This window comes from Montipora capricornis, chromosome 8, assembly GCF_036669925.1.
Source record: "Montipora capricornis isolate CH-2021 chromosome 8, ASM3666992v2, whole genome shotgun sequence".
Lineage (NCBI taxonomy): Eukaryota > Metazoa > Cnidaria > Anthozoa > Scleractinia > Acroporidae > Montipora > Montipora capricornis.
The window spans coordinates 28,015,874-28,035,873 of NC_090890.1; the positions used below are offsets into that span (position 1 = coordinate 28,015,874).

The 20,000-nt window shown below is 38.1% G+C and overlaps 4 protein-coding genes across 5 annotated transcripts in view; 2 read left to right on the forward strand and 2 right to left on the reverse strand.

Annotated features, from left to right (window-relative positions):
* Nucleotides 1–6,015, reverse strand: part of LOC138058901 (apoptosis regulator BAX-like) — a 7,095-nt gene extending 1,080 nt beyond the window's left edge. The window contains exons 1-3 of one of the 2 annotated variants that reach the window (XM_068904352.1): nucleotides 5,923–6,015; nucleotides 1,704–2,228; nucleotides 1–56 (exon numbers count right to left, since the gene is read on the reverse strand). The exon at nucleotides 1–56 is cut by the window's left edge and continues 1,080 nt beyond it. In XM_068904352.1, coding sequence (XP_068760453.1) covers nucleotides 1–56; nucleotides 1,704–2,213 — 566 coding nt within the window. In that variant the 5' untranslated portion in view covers nucleotides 2,214–2,228; nucleotides 5,923–6,015. Of the gene's footprint in view, nucleotides 57–1,703; nucleotides 2,229–4,064; nucleotides 4,206–5,922 lie in introns of those variants that run through there. The other variant, XM_068904351.1, reaches the window with a different exon arrangement.
* Nucleotides 1–20,000, reverse strand: part of LOC138060786 (forkhead box protein N3-like) — a 234,556-nt gene that overhangs the window by 117,774 nt on the left and 96,782 nt on the right. The window lies entirely within an intron of this gene.
* LOC138059947 (peroxisomal biogenesis factor 3-like) lies at nucleotides 12,130–18,212 on the forward strand. Its single transcript, XM_068905611.1, has 3 exons — nucleotides 12,130–12,763; nucleotides 15,022–15,399; nucleotides 16,910–18,212. Exons 1-3 carry the CDS (start codon nucleotides 12,190–12,192, stop codon nucleotides 17,107–17,109), a joined length of 1,152 nt encoding a protein of 383 aa, XP_068761712.1. The 5' UTR covers nucleotides 12,130–12,189; the 3' UTR covers nucleotides 17,110–18,212.
* LOC138059559 (uncharacterized) overlaps nucleotides 19,018–20,000 on the forward strand; it is a 5,853-nt gene continuing 4,870 nt past the window's right edge. Inside the window, exon 1 of the mRNA XM_068905197.1 lies at nucleotides 19,018–19,153. The gene's annotated coding sequence lies outside the window, so the exon portion shown is untranslated. The remainder of the gene's footprint in view (nucleotides 19,154–20,000) is intronic.

Genomic DNA, 20,000 nt, shown 5'->3' on the forward strand with positions numbered 1-20,000 from the left:
CAAAACTGAAAATCATGCTTCTGTCGTAATTTCTTGCAATAATCAACCACAGCCTCCTACAAAAAAAAAAAACATTTATAATAACAATAACAATAATAATAATAATAATAATAATAATAATAATAATAATAATAACAGTAATAAAACTGATGATGAACTTGTCATCCTTTAAATTAAATATGGGTTAAAAAGTGAAGCGGGTGATTTACCAGCAAATGAAAAAATGCGGTAGGCGAAGAAAAAAAGAATATTTCAAATCTTACGCAAGGGGTTTACTGTGGATGAGTGCAAGTAGTATATAAGAATTTTGACTTAAGTTTGTTCTTCAAATGCATTTGTTTGCTGGTATTTAATCACAAACTAGCAGCCTAAAATTCTTTTAGTATTTTGAACAGTGTGCTACATTGAAGAAAAGTTTTTAATTTCTTCCTGACCCAGAATGTCAAAGCTGACCGTATGTAGTGTTCTCAGCTGAAATTTAAACGAAAAAAACTCTAAGGCGCTGTTACACTGTGAAATGTTTCATGCATCTTGTCTTGCAATGTTTTGCCGACAAGTTGCACAAAACATTTCACAGTGTAACATACCCTGCAACGGCCAAAATCGTCGAGAGACAAGTTGCACGAAAAGTAGAACTTAATTCTACTTTTGGCAACGGCTCTTGCAACTTCTCTCGCAACAATTTTGGCCGTTGCAAGGTATGTTGCAATGTGAAATATTTCATGCAACTTGTCCCATCACAATGTCGCCAAAACATTGCCAGACAAGTTTCATGTTTCAACATTTCACAGTGTAACAGTGCCTTAACAATATACAGTCTGTAGTTGTGCAGCATAAATGGAGAAGGGGGGGAGGGAAGAAATTCGTTAACCCCTGAAAACAGTAGTAGTGCACAGTCCTCCCAAAAATTTACCAGGTTTAGATCTGCCAAGCTAAAAGTTGGTAAACAAATTAGGGAAACTTTAAGAACGAGCAACCTGTTTACATGACACAGGCAGCATTGCTTGCAGGAAGTTCTGCTCATTATCAGGCCAAAGTGAAATTGCAATTACAGTTTCAATTTCAGCCTGGTTTAATGCCATTAATTTGCACTGTGTTAAGCTGCTCATTACCTCTCAAGTCAAGACATTCCTTTCAGCCTTTTAAAAATCAGAATTTTAACTTCTGGAAAGTACAAAACCACACTGTATTAAAGGAAACTGGGGATAGCAGAATTTCCCTTTTTTAGTTCGAGAAGTTGCTGAAACTGATTCTAAGATGCATTGCACAGTATTTGGTTGCAATACTGCAAAAGTCAAAATAACAAAATTTTCTGTCTCTAAAATTCCCTTCGTTCCTGTATTAATGTCACTGGCCTGCTATAACCAGAACTGGGGTTTTGTACCACCCCCACCTCCCCCCCACCCCCCCCCCCCCCAGAAGTGAAAATTCCGAGATTTAAAAGGCTTAACGGCATAAAAGAAAAATTGGTATGGAATTTTCTTCAGTTGTTTTATCTCAAAACCATGATGTTAATTCAATTGAGTAAATGAGTAAAATACTTCGTTTGGCCAGTTTAGGCCGGTTTAGGCGTTAAAGGGTTAATGCAATGTGCACTTTTGCATTTAAATCTCATGAAAAAGACAAATTAGCGGAAATACATAAACACGGTTTAATCCTCCCTCCCATTTACTTTAAACGTCAATCAAACAACAGTAACTCACCCATCCTCCTTGCTCAAAGATCCACTTTGCAAGTCTGTCCTTGATAAACTGAACCAACCACTGAACAATCATCTTGATCAGAGGTATTTCATTTATGACTTGCAAAGCTAGCTTGTAGCCAAAATAAAACAGAGTCACTATCCTTCCCCAGTTCACAATGCCATCACTAAAAATCTGCGCTGCCACCTGTAAAAAGGTGTCGAAGGCAGTGTCTTTTGAAACCTGTACTTGTGAAATCAGAAGATTCAGTGAGGCATCGTTTGACAGACGATCTCCAATATCTCGTATAACATGGGCAACATCCTTATTGACCTTCTTCTGGTTTTCACTAAGTTCCTCCGGTGCTGTCAAACCATCTGCTCGGAAGCATTCAGTGAGGAAGTTTGTCACAATAGCTGGCGCTTGGCCTGTCACTTCATCAACACTTGTGGCACGTTGAAGCAATGGTCTTTCCTCATTATTTCCATCTCTGTCATCAGAAGATCTCCGAGAACCACCTCCAGGGGCCATTATGAAACATCCACTCTGATAATAAAGCATAAAATGAAATTATTATTCGTTTGTTTTCCACATCTCAAGTTTGGTTGAATTTCATTTTGAATTCTACGATAAAAACTGTACTAATAGGCCAGTTTTGTATCAAAACTTTTTATGCGCAAATGCTTTTCCTGGCTTAATCCAGTGTGAGTGACGATTGCAGGCTTCTTGTTCCAAGAGCAAAAATATGAAACAGAGTTATTACAGCATAATTTATAGAATGCACAGCTTAACTGAAGGAAATTCCACAATTTTGATAAATGACAATGAGTTACTATTATTTGCTGCATAAACCTAAAACTATAATCTGGTTTAAATGCAATTTTCAAACTTGCTTCAGATAATTTGTCTGGCAGTCTCACTTAGTAACCCCTTCTTTTTTATTTACATATCTTTACTTTTGGAATTTTACAAACAATCTACTCCTTTTTGAAGTTAATGTCCTATTACAGTTCTGACACCAAACACATCGAGAAGGAAGTTTGTTACTACTTTTAATAAAACGCTGTGGATAAATCCCTGGCAATGACACTGGAGGCTAAACAGGCTAAACCCTAAACCCTAAACCCTAAACCCTAACCCTAACCCTAACCTAAACAGGCTAAACAGGCTAAACAGAGTGCTATCTAGGCTAACCTAAGTGCTAGTCACGCCAACCCGAGTGCTTTTTAGGCCTAATCGATACAAAAGTTTTGACCGCTGGTCATTTAGTCTATTCAAGACCTTGCCTGGCTGCCAGGCATTTATCTAGACACTATGTTAATAGAAAGGGCAGCAAGATGTCTTAGACAGCTCACTTCTAAAAATAAAAGACAAAAGCCTCAAATGAACACATTGATCCATCAAAGAATATCGATCCAACACTTCTGTTTAATTAACCAGAGTCTGGTTATCTTTCCAAAAATAGGCATCCCACTCAAAAATTGACGAGGCAGTAAAATGGCACATATGTCTAGAATATTGAAAAAATACCTACAGTTTGCTTGAATACATCGGGCGTGAAAAGTAATTATTGAACAATAAGTCACTAACTTGTTTACAATTAGAGCCACGATCACATCCATGTTGAAATCATCAAGTCGTTTCTGTAGTTTTCAAGTTACCCTTTCAAATTAAACACATTATTTATACAACCTCCAAGTTTATTGTCTGTCTAAACAGATTATGGAGTCGCTGATCGTGGAAAAAACATTATTTCGTTTGCAAGGAACACAAACACAACGCTTTGAAAACCCAGACCTATACTTAAATATCTGAAATCTACCCACCGAGACAACTTTCTCTAAAAGCTTTCAAAAATTGTGATCGCATAATTATAATTTCAGTCCGATCTAAATCTAAGATCGTATTAGCTTATTAAAACATACAGCGAACATAGCGGGAACTGCAATATAATTTCCTTGTTTTGCGCAACTACAGAAACTAGTAACAGATAAAACAAATTTCAGCAATGGAGCGATTAAGGGATAATTTTTTTAGGCAAGAGCTAAGGTCGGAGAATCCCGGCGATAAGTTTAGCTAAGTTTTTATGGTTAGCTATAGCTCTACTATGTAAAGCCTCCCCTAAAAATTCCTCAAGGCATTTGGGTCGCGTGCCGTTTGCGGCCAAGATTAAATAGAAATTTCATCGCTTTGTGTTTTAAAAATGCGCTCTATTTAGGACTCTTACAGAATCAACGACTTTAGGTAAGTAAGTAAAGTGAGCTACATATCTCAATACCGAGTGCTTTGAAAATCTCGAAAAAGCGGCAAGCTAGAACAATTATTGACGAAGTTTAGTTCGTGAACAGATTTAAATTTTTGTAGAAATACTTTTGCTCTTACCAAGACAGGGGAAGTCGAATGATTTCCTTCTCTCGCTTATGTAAAATATTTTTACCTTCCTGAAGATAATTTGCCCTTTATATTACTAAAATCGTGAAATATATCTATCAAAATGGAGGCATGAACGATCAAGCCTTCTATGATAAAACAAGGCTTTTGATTGGACGGCTGATAAGAAGAATAGTTTGATTGGTGCCAAACCTCAGGAAAAGAAATGATGTAACTGGAGTGACGCGCCACTTTTGAAAATTGTCGGACTTTTCCCCGCGTAACAGTCCAGTTTTTTGTTGTTTTGAAATATTTTAAATTAATACTTACTTATCGAACGAAAGATTTCTCTTTCTGAACTTTGCATCAATGTTTTCCGCAAAAACCAGCTGTGTGAATGGTTATTGTGACATAAATTGCGTTTTTTTCGGCAAACTTCGAAGCATAGAAATTACTAAAACACGATGAAGACAATGAAGAGACCATCTGCTGTATTTTATTCTAATATCGATCGTACCTGCCCAGACAAGAAAGTTTTCCTCTCTTGTTTTTCCATAAAAACACTAATTAAGACCAACAAAGATTATCTCGCTGGGCAATAAGCGTATTTAAATTATCAACAAACGCCTGAATTGATTATATTTAATGACAACATTTTTTTTCGTAATTATTTTTGGACGTGACTTAAGAAAACTTTGAAGTGTACCGGCCGCGCAAATACTTTCAAATACAATTAAGGGTTCAAGAAGGAAATCCATTCTAGAAATAAAAGCCCAAATTTTCATTAGATTGGTGGTAAATAGATTTTATTTTTTGCCGTGCGTAACTTAAAATCGTGCAAGCATGAAATACACGTGGTCGCGAGGGTATTCCCTTGCGTGACACTTTAGAATTCTAGAGCTTTCTCTCTGTAGTTGAATATTAAACCCCAAGCCGGAACCATGCCGCAGAGCTCACATTAACGACACCTGATAAAGAGATAAATTTTTAAAACTTCGTACATGCCCCAGCCTGCTTTGTTTTTTTGTTCTTGTTTTTTTTTTTGTTTCTTGTTTTTTTGCTTTGCTGGCATATTTTGTAAATAAGACCAGGTGTTTTTTCGAAAGCCTTTGTTTTTCGTATCTTAGGAACTAAATGGGGTAGCATGCATTTAGTTTCGAGCTATCTTTCTTGGAAGATACTTTCCGCACGCAAAGATATGTTTTGCTATCACGGTGATGAGTGTTTAATACATACTTTTTTTTAAAGTATAATACTATTGATCGTGAGCAGTATGGGTAAAAGCCTATACACTCAACTTCGATCCGTGATCCCGCGCCGCACATCACGGCAGCATTTTCTTCTTCAGGGTATTAGTTTGAAAAACAAGAAATATAAACAAGCGAATTGAAAATATACTTGCTTAAAGTTTCACTCCGGGCAAAATCATGGAAAGCATATAGAGTAGTCTAATAAACTTCTTTCTTTTTTGATCCATTCCAGTTGCATTCCCCTTCCATTTCCTGCATGCCTTTTTAGAGAAGGCTTCTCTGTCTGAGGATTTAGCCTGAACTAAGGTTTCTTTACTAAAGATGACTGAAGCTTGCAAGGCCCACCATTTCGATTTGCCTGCATACGTTTTCAAAACTATTATTTTTTCCTTCGGCTTCGACGAGATCCTGATCTAGCGCTGTAAAGTTGACTAAATATCGTCAACTCTTCCCGATAATTTTGGCTCCCTTTCCAATTGTCACTGCATTCGTGCGTATATCAATCACGTGCATGAACGGATGCTGAGGTTGGAAATTGCGAAAAACTTTGAATTCCAAAACCATGTCAAAAGATATAAAATGAATATTCTTATCCTAAGAATTACACCATATGTACTTACGGGCGAGAATTTTAGCAAGGCAGAAGGAAAACTTGTCAGTTGCCGCAAATGCTGTTAAAACCGCTCCCCTCTCGAATTCTAAACAAGCGCAGAAATAATGATTGTGGCAGGTTCATTTGGCTTAATATATTTCTGATCCATCAGGCGATAATTTGTCGAGCCAGGTGCCTTTCACGAGAATTTTAGTAATTAGTCAAACGGCATGTCTTTCACGGTCTTTTATTTTTAATTCCAACGCGTAGAGCGTATAACCTGCCAGTAAAAAGCCAGTGAAAATGACCGTTGAAATAAGTAGATAGTTTGTTTAATAATGTTTGCGTAAGGAAACTTATGACATAATTTAGACGTTTTGAACGGTCGCAAAGGTCAAGATCACGAAGTTTGTCAGGTAGTTTATTTTCAATCAAGCATGGGGATTTCCCTTCCGTTTCTTCTTTGCACTCTTCACTGAAGAATCAGTCACATATGCTGCGATGAACTACTTGCTTGAACACTGTTTTCTTCTCTTCGTAAGCAACGGAAAAATACAAGCTTATGATGAAGTCCAGCTTGTCAGGTTTTGTTTAAGACTTGGAATTGGTTTGAGAAAGTCTGGTTGGAGTTTTATTTATTGAAAATGAATTTTAGTTTTGCTGCTTTGGCATTGCGATTGACAAATTAAAATGTATGGAATGTTAGCGTGTGAAGGGCAGAATGGCTAAAATTCTGTCCTAACCAGTCGAGGCAGCATCGTGAACTTATATACGTATAACACTTCAGAGACTTTTTCAAACCGATTGTATAGTTCACAAATCTTATGATGATGGTCTCGGAGTTGTCTCGACTGAACTCGAAAATGGGCTTCACTGCTTGTCGCGGAGATTTTCATGTCATCGAAAATCCTATATGTCATTTCTGATCCCATATTGCCTCGTGTTTGTGCGCCAATAGAGAAGGCAGTTAATGTGTGGAAGAGACTAAATCCATCCTCAGGAGGAGTTCTCTGAGAAAAAAAAACGTTGATCACCAAAAGTGTTTTTTTTTTTCTTTCGAATGTGCCCTTGACCCTCGTCTCGTTTTATTACAGTTATTAAGTCCAGCGACACTTATAAATACGATTTCACCTGCAAGTACTGTTTGGACAACGCCCTTGACCCTCGCCTGGTTTTATCAGTTGATGACGTTCAATAACAGCTATCAGCGTTGCTTCATAGCTTTCTATAAATACGATTTCACCTCTAAAGGCCATGTTACACGAGGCAATTTTTCTTGCAACTCGCAACGCAACGATGACGAATAAAAAACCTTTCAAGTTGCAGAGGGTATGTTACACGTTGGCAACTTCTTTCGCAACTTGCAACGCGTACAATAACAAACAAGATGGCGGGACGCGCTAGTAGTCTCCGAAAGATGAGCTCTGATTGGCCCATTCTGACAAAATGGCGTTGCGAGTTGCAGAGGGGATGTCACACGCAAGCAACTTGTCTCGCAACGTTGCGAAAAATAGAGGGTCCTTCTACTTTTCTCGCATTTCAAGGTACCGTGGAAAGAACCACATGGATGAAAAAGATGACGACGAAATGTTGCCTTCGGGTCATTGAATCTTCCTGTTCCTGTTTTACTATCATATTTAATTTTCAGGCATTTTCCAAAATGTATGTAAATTGCTTTTCAATTGATTGTGTATCAAATAAACGTTGATGAAAATTAAAAATAAATGCTGTTTGTTGTTGCCCATCCTCTCCTTGCATCTTTCACTTTCATTTACCTACCTAATTACATGTAAAATAATATGAAGACATCAAAATGTGCAGTACACATTAATTGGAAAACGCCTCAACTACCATCCGTATTATCTCAGGCGGGGGCAGATTTAGTGAAAACTATTACTTGTATTATATTGACATCTCGCATTGATTACACTAATAGCATACTGTACGGTTCGACTGACTATGACCTGAATAAACTTCAACGCCTCCAGAACACTGCAGAACGCCTAATCAAAGGTGCGAAGAAGAATGACCACATAATGCCAATACTAGAAGAACTTCATTGGCTACCAATCCGATACCTAATACAATTCAAGATCCTGCTTCTCGTGTATAAATGTCTTCATGGATTAGCTCCTCAGTACCTTACTGAACTGATTAAACTTCGCTGTCCTCCACGTACACTCCGCTCAAGTAACCTTCTAGTATTAGAAAAACTAATAATCAACATGGTTTCTTATGGTCAACGAGCTTTTAGCTACGCCGGACCGGAACTCTGGAACACCTTACCAGAACATATAAAAAACTCTAAATCAGTAAATGACTTTAAAAAAAATTTAAAAACCTACTTTTTTCAATTAGCATTTAAATAAGTATTTATATGAACATCTATCAGTCCATATGATTAGAGCAGTATAGGTAGTATATTTTTTACTGATATACATATTTTTATAGATTTCCGTATACATATACATTTTTTACCTTATTGTAAGCGCATTGAGATTTTTAAATGCGCCTATAAGAACTTTCTTTATTATTATTATTATTATTATTATTATTATTATTATTATTATTATTATTATTATTATTATTATTATTATTATTATTATTATTATTATTATTATTATTATTATATTAGTCGTTATTTTGTGCCAAGCTGTCAAATTTCCCGCGAAAGGTTTTGAACGCGACACCTTGTGTTATGGCAACCTATCGGCAACCAGTGCCAAAGAAGTGAATCTGCCTCGCACACGTCTTTTTGAGAGTCTTATCCGATAAGGCCTTTTAACACTTACAAGTTGAATGTTCTATCTCAGGCTCACTTGTTAAAAACATTAAGCAGGTTGGGAAAAAAGGCGTGTTGATCCGGAATAAAAGAAGATTGTATTTATTTGTTTCTGTTGATTGCACTCAGACTCTTCTTTATTTTCATATAAGCTTATTTTAAATTTATTTCAAAATTGATGTCAGTTTTTCATGCGTCTGTCCTGTTATTGATCATGAATTTCGTCATACTACTGTCGAAGTAGCTGTGGATCCACGAGGCGATTACTGCAATAATAAGAAAGGCAGAGGGGTCAAACTTAAGTAAAAACACGAGAAGAACACGAGACAAAAATGCGAGAAACTTCCATTTTATTCAATTTGAGGCGACCAATACCGCGTAAATATCGCATAAATTATGTGTCTGTCCGCTTATTGACAGTAAACATTAGCCAATGAGCGCGCGAGAATTTTGCAGTCATTTCAAAACTTTCACTAGTTACAAAAAAAATTAGTAATCTTGTGACATTTATGTAAAAATATGACAGGCTCCAAGTGGAATGATGAAATAGAAGCATCCACATCCGACCCTGTCACCCCTCCGCAGAGGCTCCTTCAAAAACACGGCAGAGAGCAATATCCAACCAAACGCGGGCTGCCGCAGCGTAGGGAGCTCAAGCACGCGGACGCAGACGCGGACGACAACTCGGGAAGAGAACATTTCGCGCGCCAGGGCAGAGGTGTCTCCCAGATTTTTATATTAATCATCTATAATGGAGAAAAGATACTTAGCAATGTAAATGTGGAGGTGTGAAGACAAGTTAAAACTGGGAAAACAGCTCATTTCCGGTTGCCGTCCGACATCCATGATTGAGGAGACCATTTTGATTTTCAGACCATGTCGGTTACCATAGCAACAAGCAAAGCGCGCCCTCGAGTGCTTCACAACCCGATGACAAATGAAATGGTCACGGTACCCCATAGGGCATACCGTACTTTAGGAAAGCACAATATGTGAGTTATTTCATGAGCCCAAAGTTGGAACAAAAGTGCCTTGATTTAAGTTTGTTGTCTCGACGTTCACATTTATTCAAGTGTAGGAGTGGCAAAACTATCTTTTTCTTAGTTTAGAAACAGAAGAAAGATTGCAGCAACCTTACCGCAAGCATAGACCCTATTCATAAATGGCGGTCAATTTATAATTCTTTGGCGAAGTGCAAATTAGCCTACCAAGCCTCGATACCATACACTGTATTGAAAAGAATTCTTGCTCTAAAATGAGGCTTGGTAGGCTAATTTGCATGTGGACAAAAGAATTATAAATGTGACCGCCATTTATGAATAAGGTCTATGAAGTTATCTAAAATTTGTAAAAAATTTTCAAGTTGATGGTGTGTTCTAAAGTGGTTTCTATGCTATGATAATGGAACTAAAACAAACTTGTCAACCACCTGTAACTCGATGCCAGCCGAGGCTTTGACGAAAAGCGTCATTCACTAGGCTTCATTCAGTGAATTAAGATTTAAGAGTTCTGTAGCGACACCTGTTAGCAGTCTGTGGATAACATAACATAGTGAGAGTGACTTTTCGGCCAGCTTCAAACAACTGAATTAGTCCATAGCTGAACAGAAACATTATGAAGTAGTACACAATGAAACCTCTGATACTACGAGGTTTTGCAAAGAATAGAGCGACACCTGTTAGCAGTCTGTGGATAACATAACATAGTTAGAGTGACTCTTCGGCCAGCTTCAAACAACTGAATTAGTCCACAGCTGAACAGAAACATTTTGAAGTAGTACACAATGAAACCTCTGATACTACGGGGTTTTGCAAACAATCAGAGCAACACCTGTTAGCAGTCTGTGGATAACGTAACATAGTTAGAGTGACTCTTCGGCCAGCTTCAAACAACTGAATTAGTCCACAGCTGAACAGAAACATTATGAAGTAGTACAAAATGAAACCTCTGATACTATGGGGTTTTGCAAACAATCAGAGCGACACCTGTTAGCAGTCTATCTGTGGATAAGATAACATAGTTAGAGTGACTCTTCGGCAAGCTTCAAACAACTGAATTAGTCCATAGCTGAACAGAAACATTATGAAGTAGTACACAATGAAACCTCTGATACTACGGGGTTTTGCAAACAATCAGAGCAAAAAGGATTTGTTTTCTTTGAATTTTTTCCCAGTAAATGCATCATAAGAATACTTTTACAAACCTTCTTAGTTCAGTTTTCAATTTTTTTCGATTTATCATTTCCCGCATTCAGTAATTCCGATTCTTGTTTTCGTTTCTGGTTTCCTGTTCAGGATTCTATATTTTCCTTTTAATCCTCCACTGTATTTTTGGAATCATTAACCTGGAAACTTTAATTTACTGTAAAAACCAAGGAAACAGAACCCAGGTTTTTCCAACGTTTAAATTGTGTCTACAGTAAAAAATTGTTGTACATCTAACTGGTCCGATCACACCTCTGCTATAGATCATATTCATAAATGGCGACCAAGAAAATTATTCTCTTGTCTTTGTGCTAATCCATCGTCACTAGCCTCACTTTGGAGCAAAAATTCATTTGAACTTTGTTCGTGCTAACGAGGCTAGCGAGGATGAGTAGCATAAAGACAAAAGAATAAGTTCAAGCAAATGTTTGTAACCGCTGTTTGCGTTTTATGCTTATTGTAAAGAAAATGGCCCAAGTCAAAGAATTTTTAGTAGGGGACTATATATTCTTTTGTGTAGCTCCCGCCTTATAGGCAAATTAATTAAATAAAAAAATAGATAATAAATAAATAAATAAATAAATAAATAAAATAAGGAGCATTTGCATGTTATTGAGTGCAATGGAATATTTGCGTACCGGTCAGTGTAAAGTGCAGACTGCAGACCAGGGGTAAAATGCAGACTGAGGTTATAATGTAACGGTTGAAAAAGCCCAAACCCTTTAGAAATGCTAACCTTAGACCTAATTAGACATAAAATAAGATTTAGGCTTAACTGTTAAAATCTAAAGGGTTTGGGCTTTTTTAACAGTTACATTATAATCTCAGTCTGCATTTTACACTGACCAATTTGCGTACTGTACACAAAATCGTGACATTACTTTGCAACCAGTCCTAGAATTAAAGTCACTGAACACTAACCTACGCAGTTCTTTTGTCAATAACTACTGTAGCATATCATTGTTACACAAACGGAAAAAGAGAATGGAATAGCCTATTTCCGAGCTGCTGCATGACTCAGTTTCAAAGCGAGTCCTGGTGCACAACCATTCAAATGGAAATGAGTTGCGTATTCTTATGCAAATCAAACTCATTTCCCTTACAATAGTTGAGCACCAAGACTCACTTCGAAACCGAGACAAAAAGCAACTCGGAAATGGCCCGTTGCGTGATTGCGTGAGGCAGGAAGTGCGTGCATGGAAAGGGAAGTGCTCGTTAAATAAATTGGTGCCTTAAATGTAGGCGAACATGAAGTGCCTACTAATGTACCTCTGTTGAGTCACGCTTTTTACTAAAGTACACTGGAAACATGTGGGAAAGTATCAAAGCTTTCCTTCGACGGCACCGTAGAAAGTTTTTTATCACAGGAGCTGTTATTGGTGGTGTTTATTTGGTCGGGCGATATGCAAGATGGCGCCTCGCCGAATGGCAAAGAGAACAAGAAATGGAATACGTTGAGCAAGCTCGAAAACAGCATCACTTTGAAAGTAATCTCAGAACTTGCACGGTTACTTTTTTCTCTCTGGTGCCTAGCTTGCGTGAGGCGTTGATGGAGAAGCTAAATTGTGAGTCTATTACAGCAAGGCTTCGTGAAAAGCCCGCAAACAAGTTGGAACTTTGGGAAGAGCTAAAGATCTTAAGCTTCACACGAACTCTTACATCTGTCTATTCATCGTGCATGCTGTTTGTCTTCTTACGTGTGCAGCTCAATATCGTTGGAGGGTACTTGTACTTGGACAGCTTGATGTTGACAAGAGAAAACTCAAGTGGAACACAAGCGCACATTGGAGAGGGTTTGCAGAAGAGATATCTTGCGCTTGTGAGGTATCTGTTGGGAGATGGACTGGATTTTCTTGTGGGAGAAATAAGAAGATCTGTTGAAGGTGTAAAAATAACCTCTTATTAGGGAGCTTAAGCACACGCATTTTGAGATGCGGACGGCAACCGGAAGTGAGCTGTTTTCCCTTTTAACTTGCGTTCACACAACTAAGTATTACTAAGTATCGTTGCTCCATTAGAGATGATTAGTATAAATATCTGGGAGAAATCACTACCCTGGCATGTCTGGTTGCTGTCCGCATCTCAAAAACGTGCATGCTTAAGCTCCCTATCTCTCCGATAGTATGCGTACAACGATTGGTCATTTTAGGGGGTCACATTCTATTACTTCTCCCTCTGGACTTTAATATGTTGTGTTTTCCTGCCTAATTCAATAATCTTACTAACAGAGTTCAAAGTCTGCTCTGTAAGTTATGGCCTGTGTTTTTCCAAGTTCAATTTGTGTGTATTTAGGCCATAACTTACAGAACTTACAGTAAGGCTTGAGGAAGTGTAATATTATTGTAAAATATTTACTATTTACTATATTTCTTGATCTTTGAATCAAGCCAAAAAACCACTACTTTAGATTAAGAGTCGCTCATTTACAGTCGAGCTATGTCATGCATGACTAGTATCCACGAGACTGAAATGAACATCCGAATTCCTCTTTGGAGTTTCCGAGAATTGAATAGAATCTTGAAGATTTTTGCAAAAGTTGCTGTGAAAAGTGCACAATAACTGAACAATAATTAATGAAACGCTTGAAATAGTTTTTCCCTTTTCAGGCACTGGTTATTTTATAATAAAACAAAAGTTCATAGCTAACTATTTGCGATATATCAAGGAAATATCCATGAGAAAATTCAGAATCTCGAGAGCAAAGTTCAAAACTGGCATGCATATTTGAATTCTCAGTTCAAATTTCCAAACTACTGGTCACACATGACATACCTTGACTTTTTTTTTTTCAGTTCTGTATGTTGTGGCTTCTTGTTCTTTTTGCAAGTGTAATTAATATTTATGCAATGCCATAAATTGAATTGGAAGAACATTTTGTAGACCGTAACATACAGTACCTCCCTTCACTCTGTTTGTGTTGTGTTGGCAAGAATAAACCATTGACATCTTGGGGTTCTCCATTGATGAGTAAAATCGTCAGGCGTTAGACAGAGTAAAATACTAAGTATGGCCGGTTTAGGCCGGTTTAGGGGAATGGGTTAATTTCAGTGAGTGCCCATTAACTGAAATATCTTCCATAGCTGAAACAAATCTTTCCATGTACAGCAAACATATTTAGAGATTTGTTGTCTTGTGTCCTCGACTGAGTTAAGTGTAACCTAATGTTTGGGTCTGTCTTCATTTTGATGTCAGTGACAGTCATGAATTGCTTAAATGCAAAGCCAAAATTCTCTGAAAACATGGCTGCAAAGCAGTTTAAAGTGTGTTGGGGAATTGGCCCATGTGTTTCACCATTTTGGTCTTGGGACAGGAAAATGATACCCTGCGAGCAGAGTCTCTTTCGATCTTCCTAGATAAGTCGGGAAGAGGAAAGTAGACTCTGCTCGCCACCTCCACATTATTTGATTTGCCGCTCATCCAAAGAATTGGATGAGTCAGTCCAGTTTCGACTTGTCAAACCTGTTTTTTTTTGTTTTTGCGCATGATCAGTCGCCACGCGTCATCAATATTTTGAAATTTACAACAGCGTGGCAATTTTAACTGTTAGAATTCCCATGAGTTTTTCCTTTATGTGTCGGTTACAGAAACTAGCCTGACAGAAACCTATAAATTTTTCAGTAAAAAAATAAAATGGCATTTTTAAGATATATGGACTATCTTGAGTTTCCAATGAAATGATTCCTTGATTGTCGTGTGTTTGCCGGAGTTGTTCGAAAATATTCCGACTTCTTCTTCTTGGTTTTGTGGCTACTGGTCACGCGTGACTGACACCGGATACATAAATTTTCAATTTTTAACGCATGCTCAATACAAAATGTGGAGGCGGCGAGCAGAGTCTACTTTCCTCTTCCCGACTGATCTAGGAAGGTCGAAAGAGACTCTGCTCGCAGGGTAGGAAAATGAATGATTATCAATTTTTTTGTGATTCTGTGATATGAAATATAGAAAAAATGAAATTTTGAGGAGCAAAGTACTAAAGAAATTTGCAAAAGGGGGAGAGGTGTATTTCAATGCTGCAAAGAATAGGGAAAATAATTACCAATAGTTGAGGAACACTTGACCAGTCTTACACTTTGTTATAATTGTGTAATACCTGATTGCATTTTGAATTGAATGTAATGCACAGAACTTTCTTTGTCAGACATTTTAGGTGAAGCTTCATTGAAAGAAAGGTTCAGCCATGCACAGCTTACCAGGCTTGTCAATCACATCAGACAGGCGATAGAGCATTCAAACTACAGCATACCCATCAAAAAATCTACCCTGGGTGCATCAGATGGTACAGTCAGGAATGGCCACAACAGGAAAGTACTCCAAAAATTCATGATACCACAGGATATTGAAAGCTACTGTGGTTCTTCAGACGAAGAAGAAGATGACAATTTCAGGAATTTAGTCGGAGAAACCCTTGATATTTTGGACAGCCATGATTGTCAGACTGTCCTTAAAATGTGCTTGGACTCTGGATTTTCGAACATCATGAGCAACATGATTCCTTTCTTTCAATCTGAAGATCTAGGTGAGTACAAGAAAATGCTTTCTCAAACTCGTTAATAATTCATAAGCCACAAATAAAAGAAATCACTACCGTGAAGGAAGGTTGGTCTTAATTAGCATAAAATTTCGCCAACTTTGATCCCAAATATCTCTTAAAATACTGATTCCTTTGAGAGGCAATATCAAGCACTCGAAAGAGTGTTTCATCAGATATCCGACCACCTCGAAACTCGCTTCTCTGTGTTTGGATATCCGATGAAACACTCCTTCTCGTGTTTGATATATTACATCCACCATAGATGTTGTGTTTTGTCTTTGTGGTACCTTTAATTGGCATACTTACTGAAAAACCATTGTAGGCAAGAGCAAAGTCAATAAAACATTGCTGTGAAAGTGGACAGTTTTGCTACTCTCAAAATTTCTAAAGCAATAAAAGTAACTGGAAATGTTGCTGGTCGCTGCCCAAATTAGACAACTCTAAAAATGAAGCTAATTGGTCAAAGTTGCAATATTTAAATAAGAGGTGTGCATGGTCTGCCGTAGTGCCAATGTTTACAGAAATCTCATCTACTTTGGTTCTTTATTAATTGGCTAGTGCTTGTCACCAAAATAACAAAATTATTATTAGTGCTCTGATTGGCCAAGTGCAAGGGCACAATTCTACCGTAATTCAACAACACTAAAGGTATTTCCAATGCCGATTTGGCCATTATACAGTTGTTTGCTTAGCGACCTAGCCTATGAATTGCTGCGAGGCTCCCGGTGACCTTGTATTGATACAGCCCTTGCTGCTTTTAGAGCGGTTTTCAAATGAGTGTCGTAAAACCAAAACCAAAGTAATTAATTTGGGCAATCAAAAAGGACGGAGACAATCCAGTAAACCAATCAAAACTCGAAGTAATTACACGTAGCCGGCACAAAGCGCGGGAAAATGTGCATGCGCCATGATTGGTTTTGGTTTCACTACTTATTGGTTGAAAAAGTGGCGCAAGAACTTTGAACCAATCACTGAGTTAAGTAATGCAAAACCAAAGTAATTCGTTAATTAATTTCGACACTCAATTGAAAACCGCTCTATCATGTAAACTGTGCTGTTGTAATTCTAATTAGTCCATATTAGCATTAATATCAAAACAGGGTCACTGGCAGCCTCGCTTCCACTCTTAGGCCAGTTAACTTAGCCACAACTGTAAAATGGTCTATTGTCACTTCTCTGTTTGAGTAGCGTTTGTTTAGCCATTGATACTTAACAAGCCCGCAAGGGCAACGGGTCAGTAGCCCCAAAATGCATTTTGTAACAGAATGTTTTAGTTCCCCTGACTTGTGCGGTTTCAAACAATGGATGAACTGATGAGAACTTCGTCTTGAATCAAACATATAACAAAGGACATAACGGTGTCAAACCTTGGCTTTGCTGTATTTACCTTGCCATTGCTCGGTCAACACACCATTATTAGGCCTCAGTTTGAGATTTTTACATAAGGACTTTAAATTTCCAATCCCGTAATAAACCCCACTTCTCTTCTTTGCAGACCTTGGTGCCGTTGGAGGAGATCAGCGTGAGCCTTCTCTTGATCTTCCATTGGCGAAGATCATTCCAATCGTGAATGGACAAGTCAACCACATTTTATGTGATTCTGATAACAGCTATTTTCAAGACTTGTTCAAGGTTGGCTGTGCAAGGGATTTTGCAGCAAATGTTTATGAAGCCTTTAGCGTCGAAGTAGACTAGAGAGTCCAGTCCTTCTCCAGAAGCATAATTGGTCACGAACAAAGAAATTATTAGTTTTGTACTCAAGTGTGTAGTTGGAGTCAGTTTTTTGTGATTTGGTTAGAATAGACCCACAAACAACAAGCACAGTTAGCATAGAAATTATATCTAGAGAATATGATTGATTGTTCCAGGCGACATTACGAAAAAATTATGCAGTCTCCCGTAGAGTTTGATATCTTGATCCCATTTCTTGAGAACTTAAAAAAAATGAATGAAATAATATATTAAGATATTTGATTGATTTTGGTTTTGGTGGGCTTAAATTTTACAGACATATTTATCCCTTCAAAATTGCTTAGTTGTTTCTGTCTTGGTATTAACCTCTTACTAACCCGAGCACGGGAGCCGTACTGGACTGGAAAATATTAGCTCGAGATCGTAGCAGTACGGACCGAGCTTAGGGAGATCGTTACAAATGCGACCGAGGGCCAATATTCCTCAGTGCGGTCCCGAACAAGTCAGGTTAGTAAGTTATTTATTATATGGCACCGTTTCTGCGAGCAATCGGACACTTCAGCTCCACTTGGTGAATTTTCGTAATCTTCGTCTTCCATTAGCGAACTTTGAACCGTTACCTTTTACATGTAACACTAAATTCCGGTTGCCATAATTGTACTGATGCGATGAAAATAATTAAATTCCGCTTCTTTAAAACTTTTGTGATTCGCTCAACTTGAATTTCCTGAGAGAGGGAGGGAGGATGGGATAAAAAAAAATGCCGAAACGGACCGTTTCCATGGTAATGGTCCGTACTGTAAAATCCCGACCAAAAACCAGCGAATCAGAGTTCTCCACGTAGCCTGATAATTGCTTGCCATACAATAAAGGGTAGAAAGAATCTTAAGGACAACATGATGGCATGCTCAGTCTTCCTTGGATGTAAATTTGACATCCAAGGAAAATAGAGCATGCCATCCCGCAAGTCCTGTACAGTTATTCGTTTCAATAAATAAGGTTGATTAGAAAGATTCATGTTGTATTAACCAATATTATTGTAAATATTATACTCTGTGGATCATCCAAGTCACACCCAAAAGAATAAAAGGAAAAGAAAGGAACTTAATTTAGTGTCTAGTCGTTCTAGCGCTGGAGCGCTAATTGAGGGCACTGTGAACTGAAATCAACAAATTAACACAAATTTTGGTTTTTGAAGGGGGGGAGAAAACCGGAGTACCCGGGGAAAATCCTCTCGGAGCAGAGTAGAGAACCCGGCAACAAACTCAACCCACATGTGACGGCAAGTCTGGGAAGGGAAGCCGGGTCACATTGATGGGAAGCGAGTACTCGCACCACTACGCCAGCCCTGCAGCCAAAGAAGTTTAGGTAAAGACGTGCTTTTGATGTCATGTATTCCTAAAAGAGAGGAGGGAAATCGGCGATAATTTGGACCTCGAAATCTTTGGTGATGTGAACTCGTTTTGAAACCGAGGGTATGAGTGTTATGCCCAGGTGGCAGTTCCTCTCATTTTGTATGGTTTGGGTCGTAAATATGAATGGACACAAACAAAAGTAGGTGTCGGAAGATTTGTAACATCAAATGCAATTTTCACATTGAAGGCAAATACGCTACTCTTGACCAAACACGATTTCTCGTCCGCGACATCTTGTCAACCAAACAAAAGGCCCAATTTCCTTTCAAACAAAGGCGACGTTTTTGTGTTTTAATTAACGAAAGGTAATGCTTATTCAACGGTTGAACTCTATCATTTACTGACGACAAAGGGACCCAAAATAATCCGTAAAGTGCCACTTGCAATTAACAAGAGGACGGCGGAGTTTGTTCTGCCTCGTGATTCTTTTGTTGAGGCGAAACGCATCGATAAAGAGTAAAGTGACATTGAAGAAGCCACTGACTGGTTTAACAGACAGGGGTTCGCCAAGCTCTTGTTAAAAGAGAGATTTGATTCGACCAGGAGCGTCTTGCCACCGAACACCTTCCGAACGGCTGCGATGCTTCAACATTTGGGACTTACCTAAAAGAAAAGATTAATCTGCGGTCAAGGTAGGAAAAGCAAATAGTGCTTTTCTCGTTATGATAATGATTAAATCCGGAAGAATTGTTATCAAGTCGTTGCATAGATTGACCTATCCTTAACACATTGTTCAGTGATTATTGTTGCAAATGGTTTTCGTTCTTTAGTATCAGGGATTTTCGGCTCAAGGAAACTGCAAACGTCATAAATGAAAACTATACCTTCCTACCCGGCTTAAATCAACGTCCATTTTGGAATTTGGAAATCTAGTATACTCGATCTAGCATGAAGCAGGGGCACTGATCTATCTTTTCTCAGAGTGCGTCACTTGTGTGAAGAGCACTTCGACTGACGGCACAAAACACAATTTATAATGAAAGTACTTGTGCTTAACTATGGCCTAATAACCAGACAAAAGAATTAGACATCTTTATCACTTGAGTGACACATCTTTTATTACATGATGATATTGAGCTCAATGCCATAAAGAAATGGTTTAGCGATACCCAAAAGCAGTGCCTGTGCCTGTAGATTTACACAGTTTTTCATAATCTAGCCTTGGTGTTGTTGATAGTGAAAGCCTTGTCGAATTCAAATAATCTTAACTATCGGTATGATGACGATCTTAAGTTAGGGAGTTTAAGTGAGCGGGAAGGTTATGAGAACAAATTAAAAACATCACTTCCAGAAAAAACGTTGCACCTTCTTAAGTATCATTCTGCGATCATGACACTTTGATCTCGTTCATCATGTCTAATACACTGAGTATCCTATAACTGAATTCGAAGAAACGGTCGCACCTTGAAGTGAAGATACAGAATGTGTATGCTCGCTCGCGCATTGTCGTCCAAATCTTAAGTGGCTCTGGTTATTTAA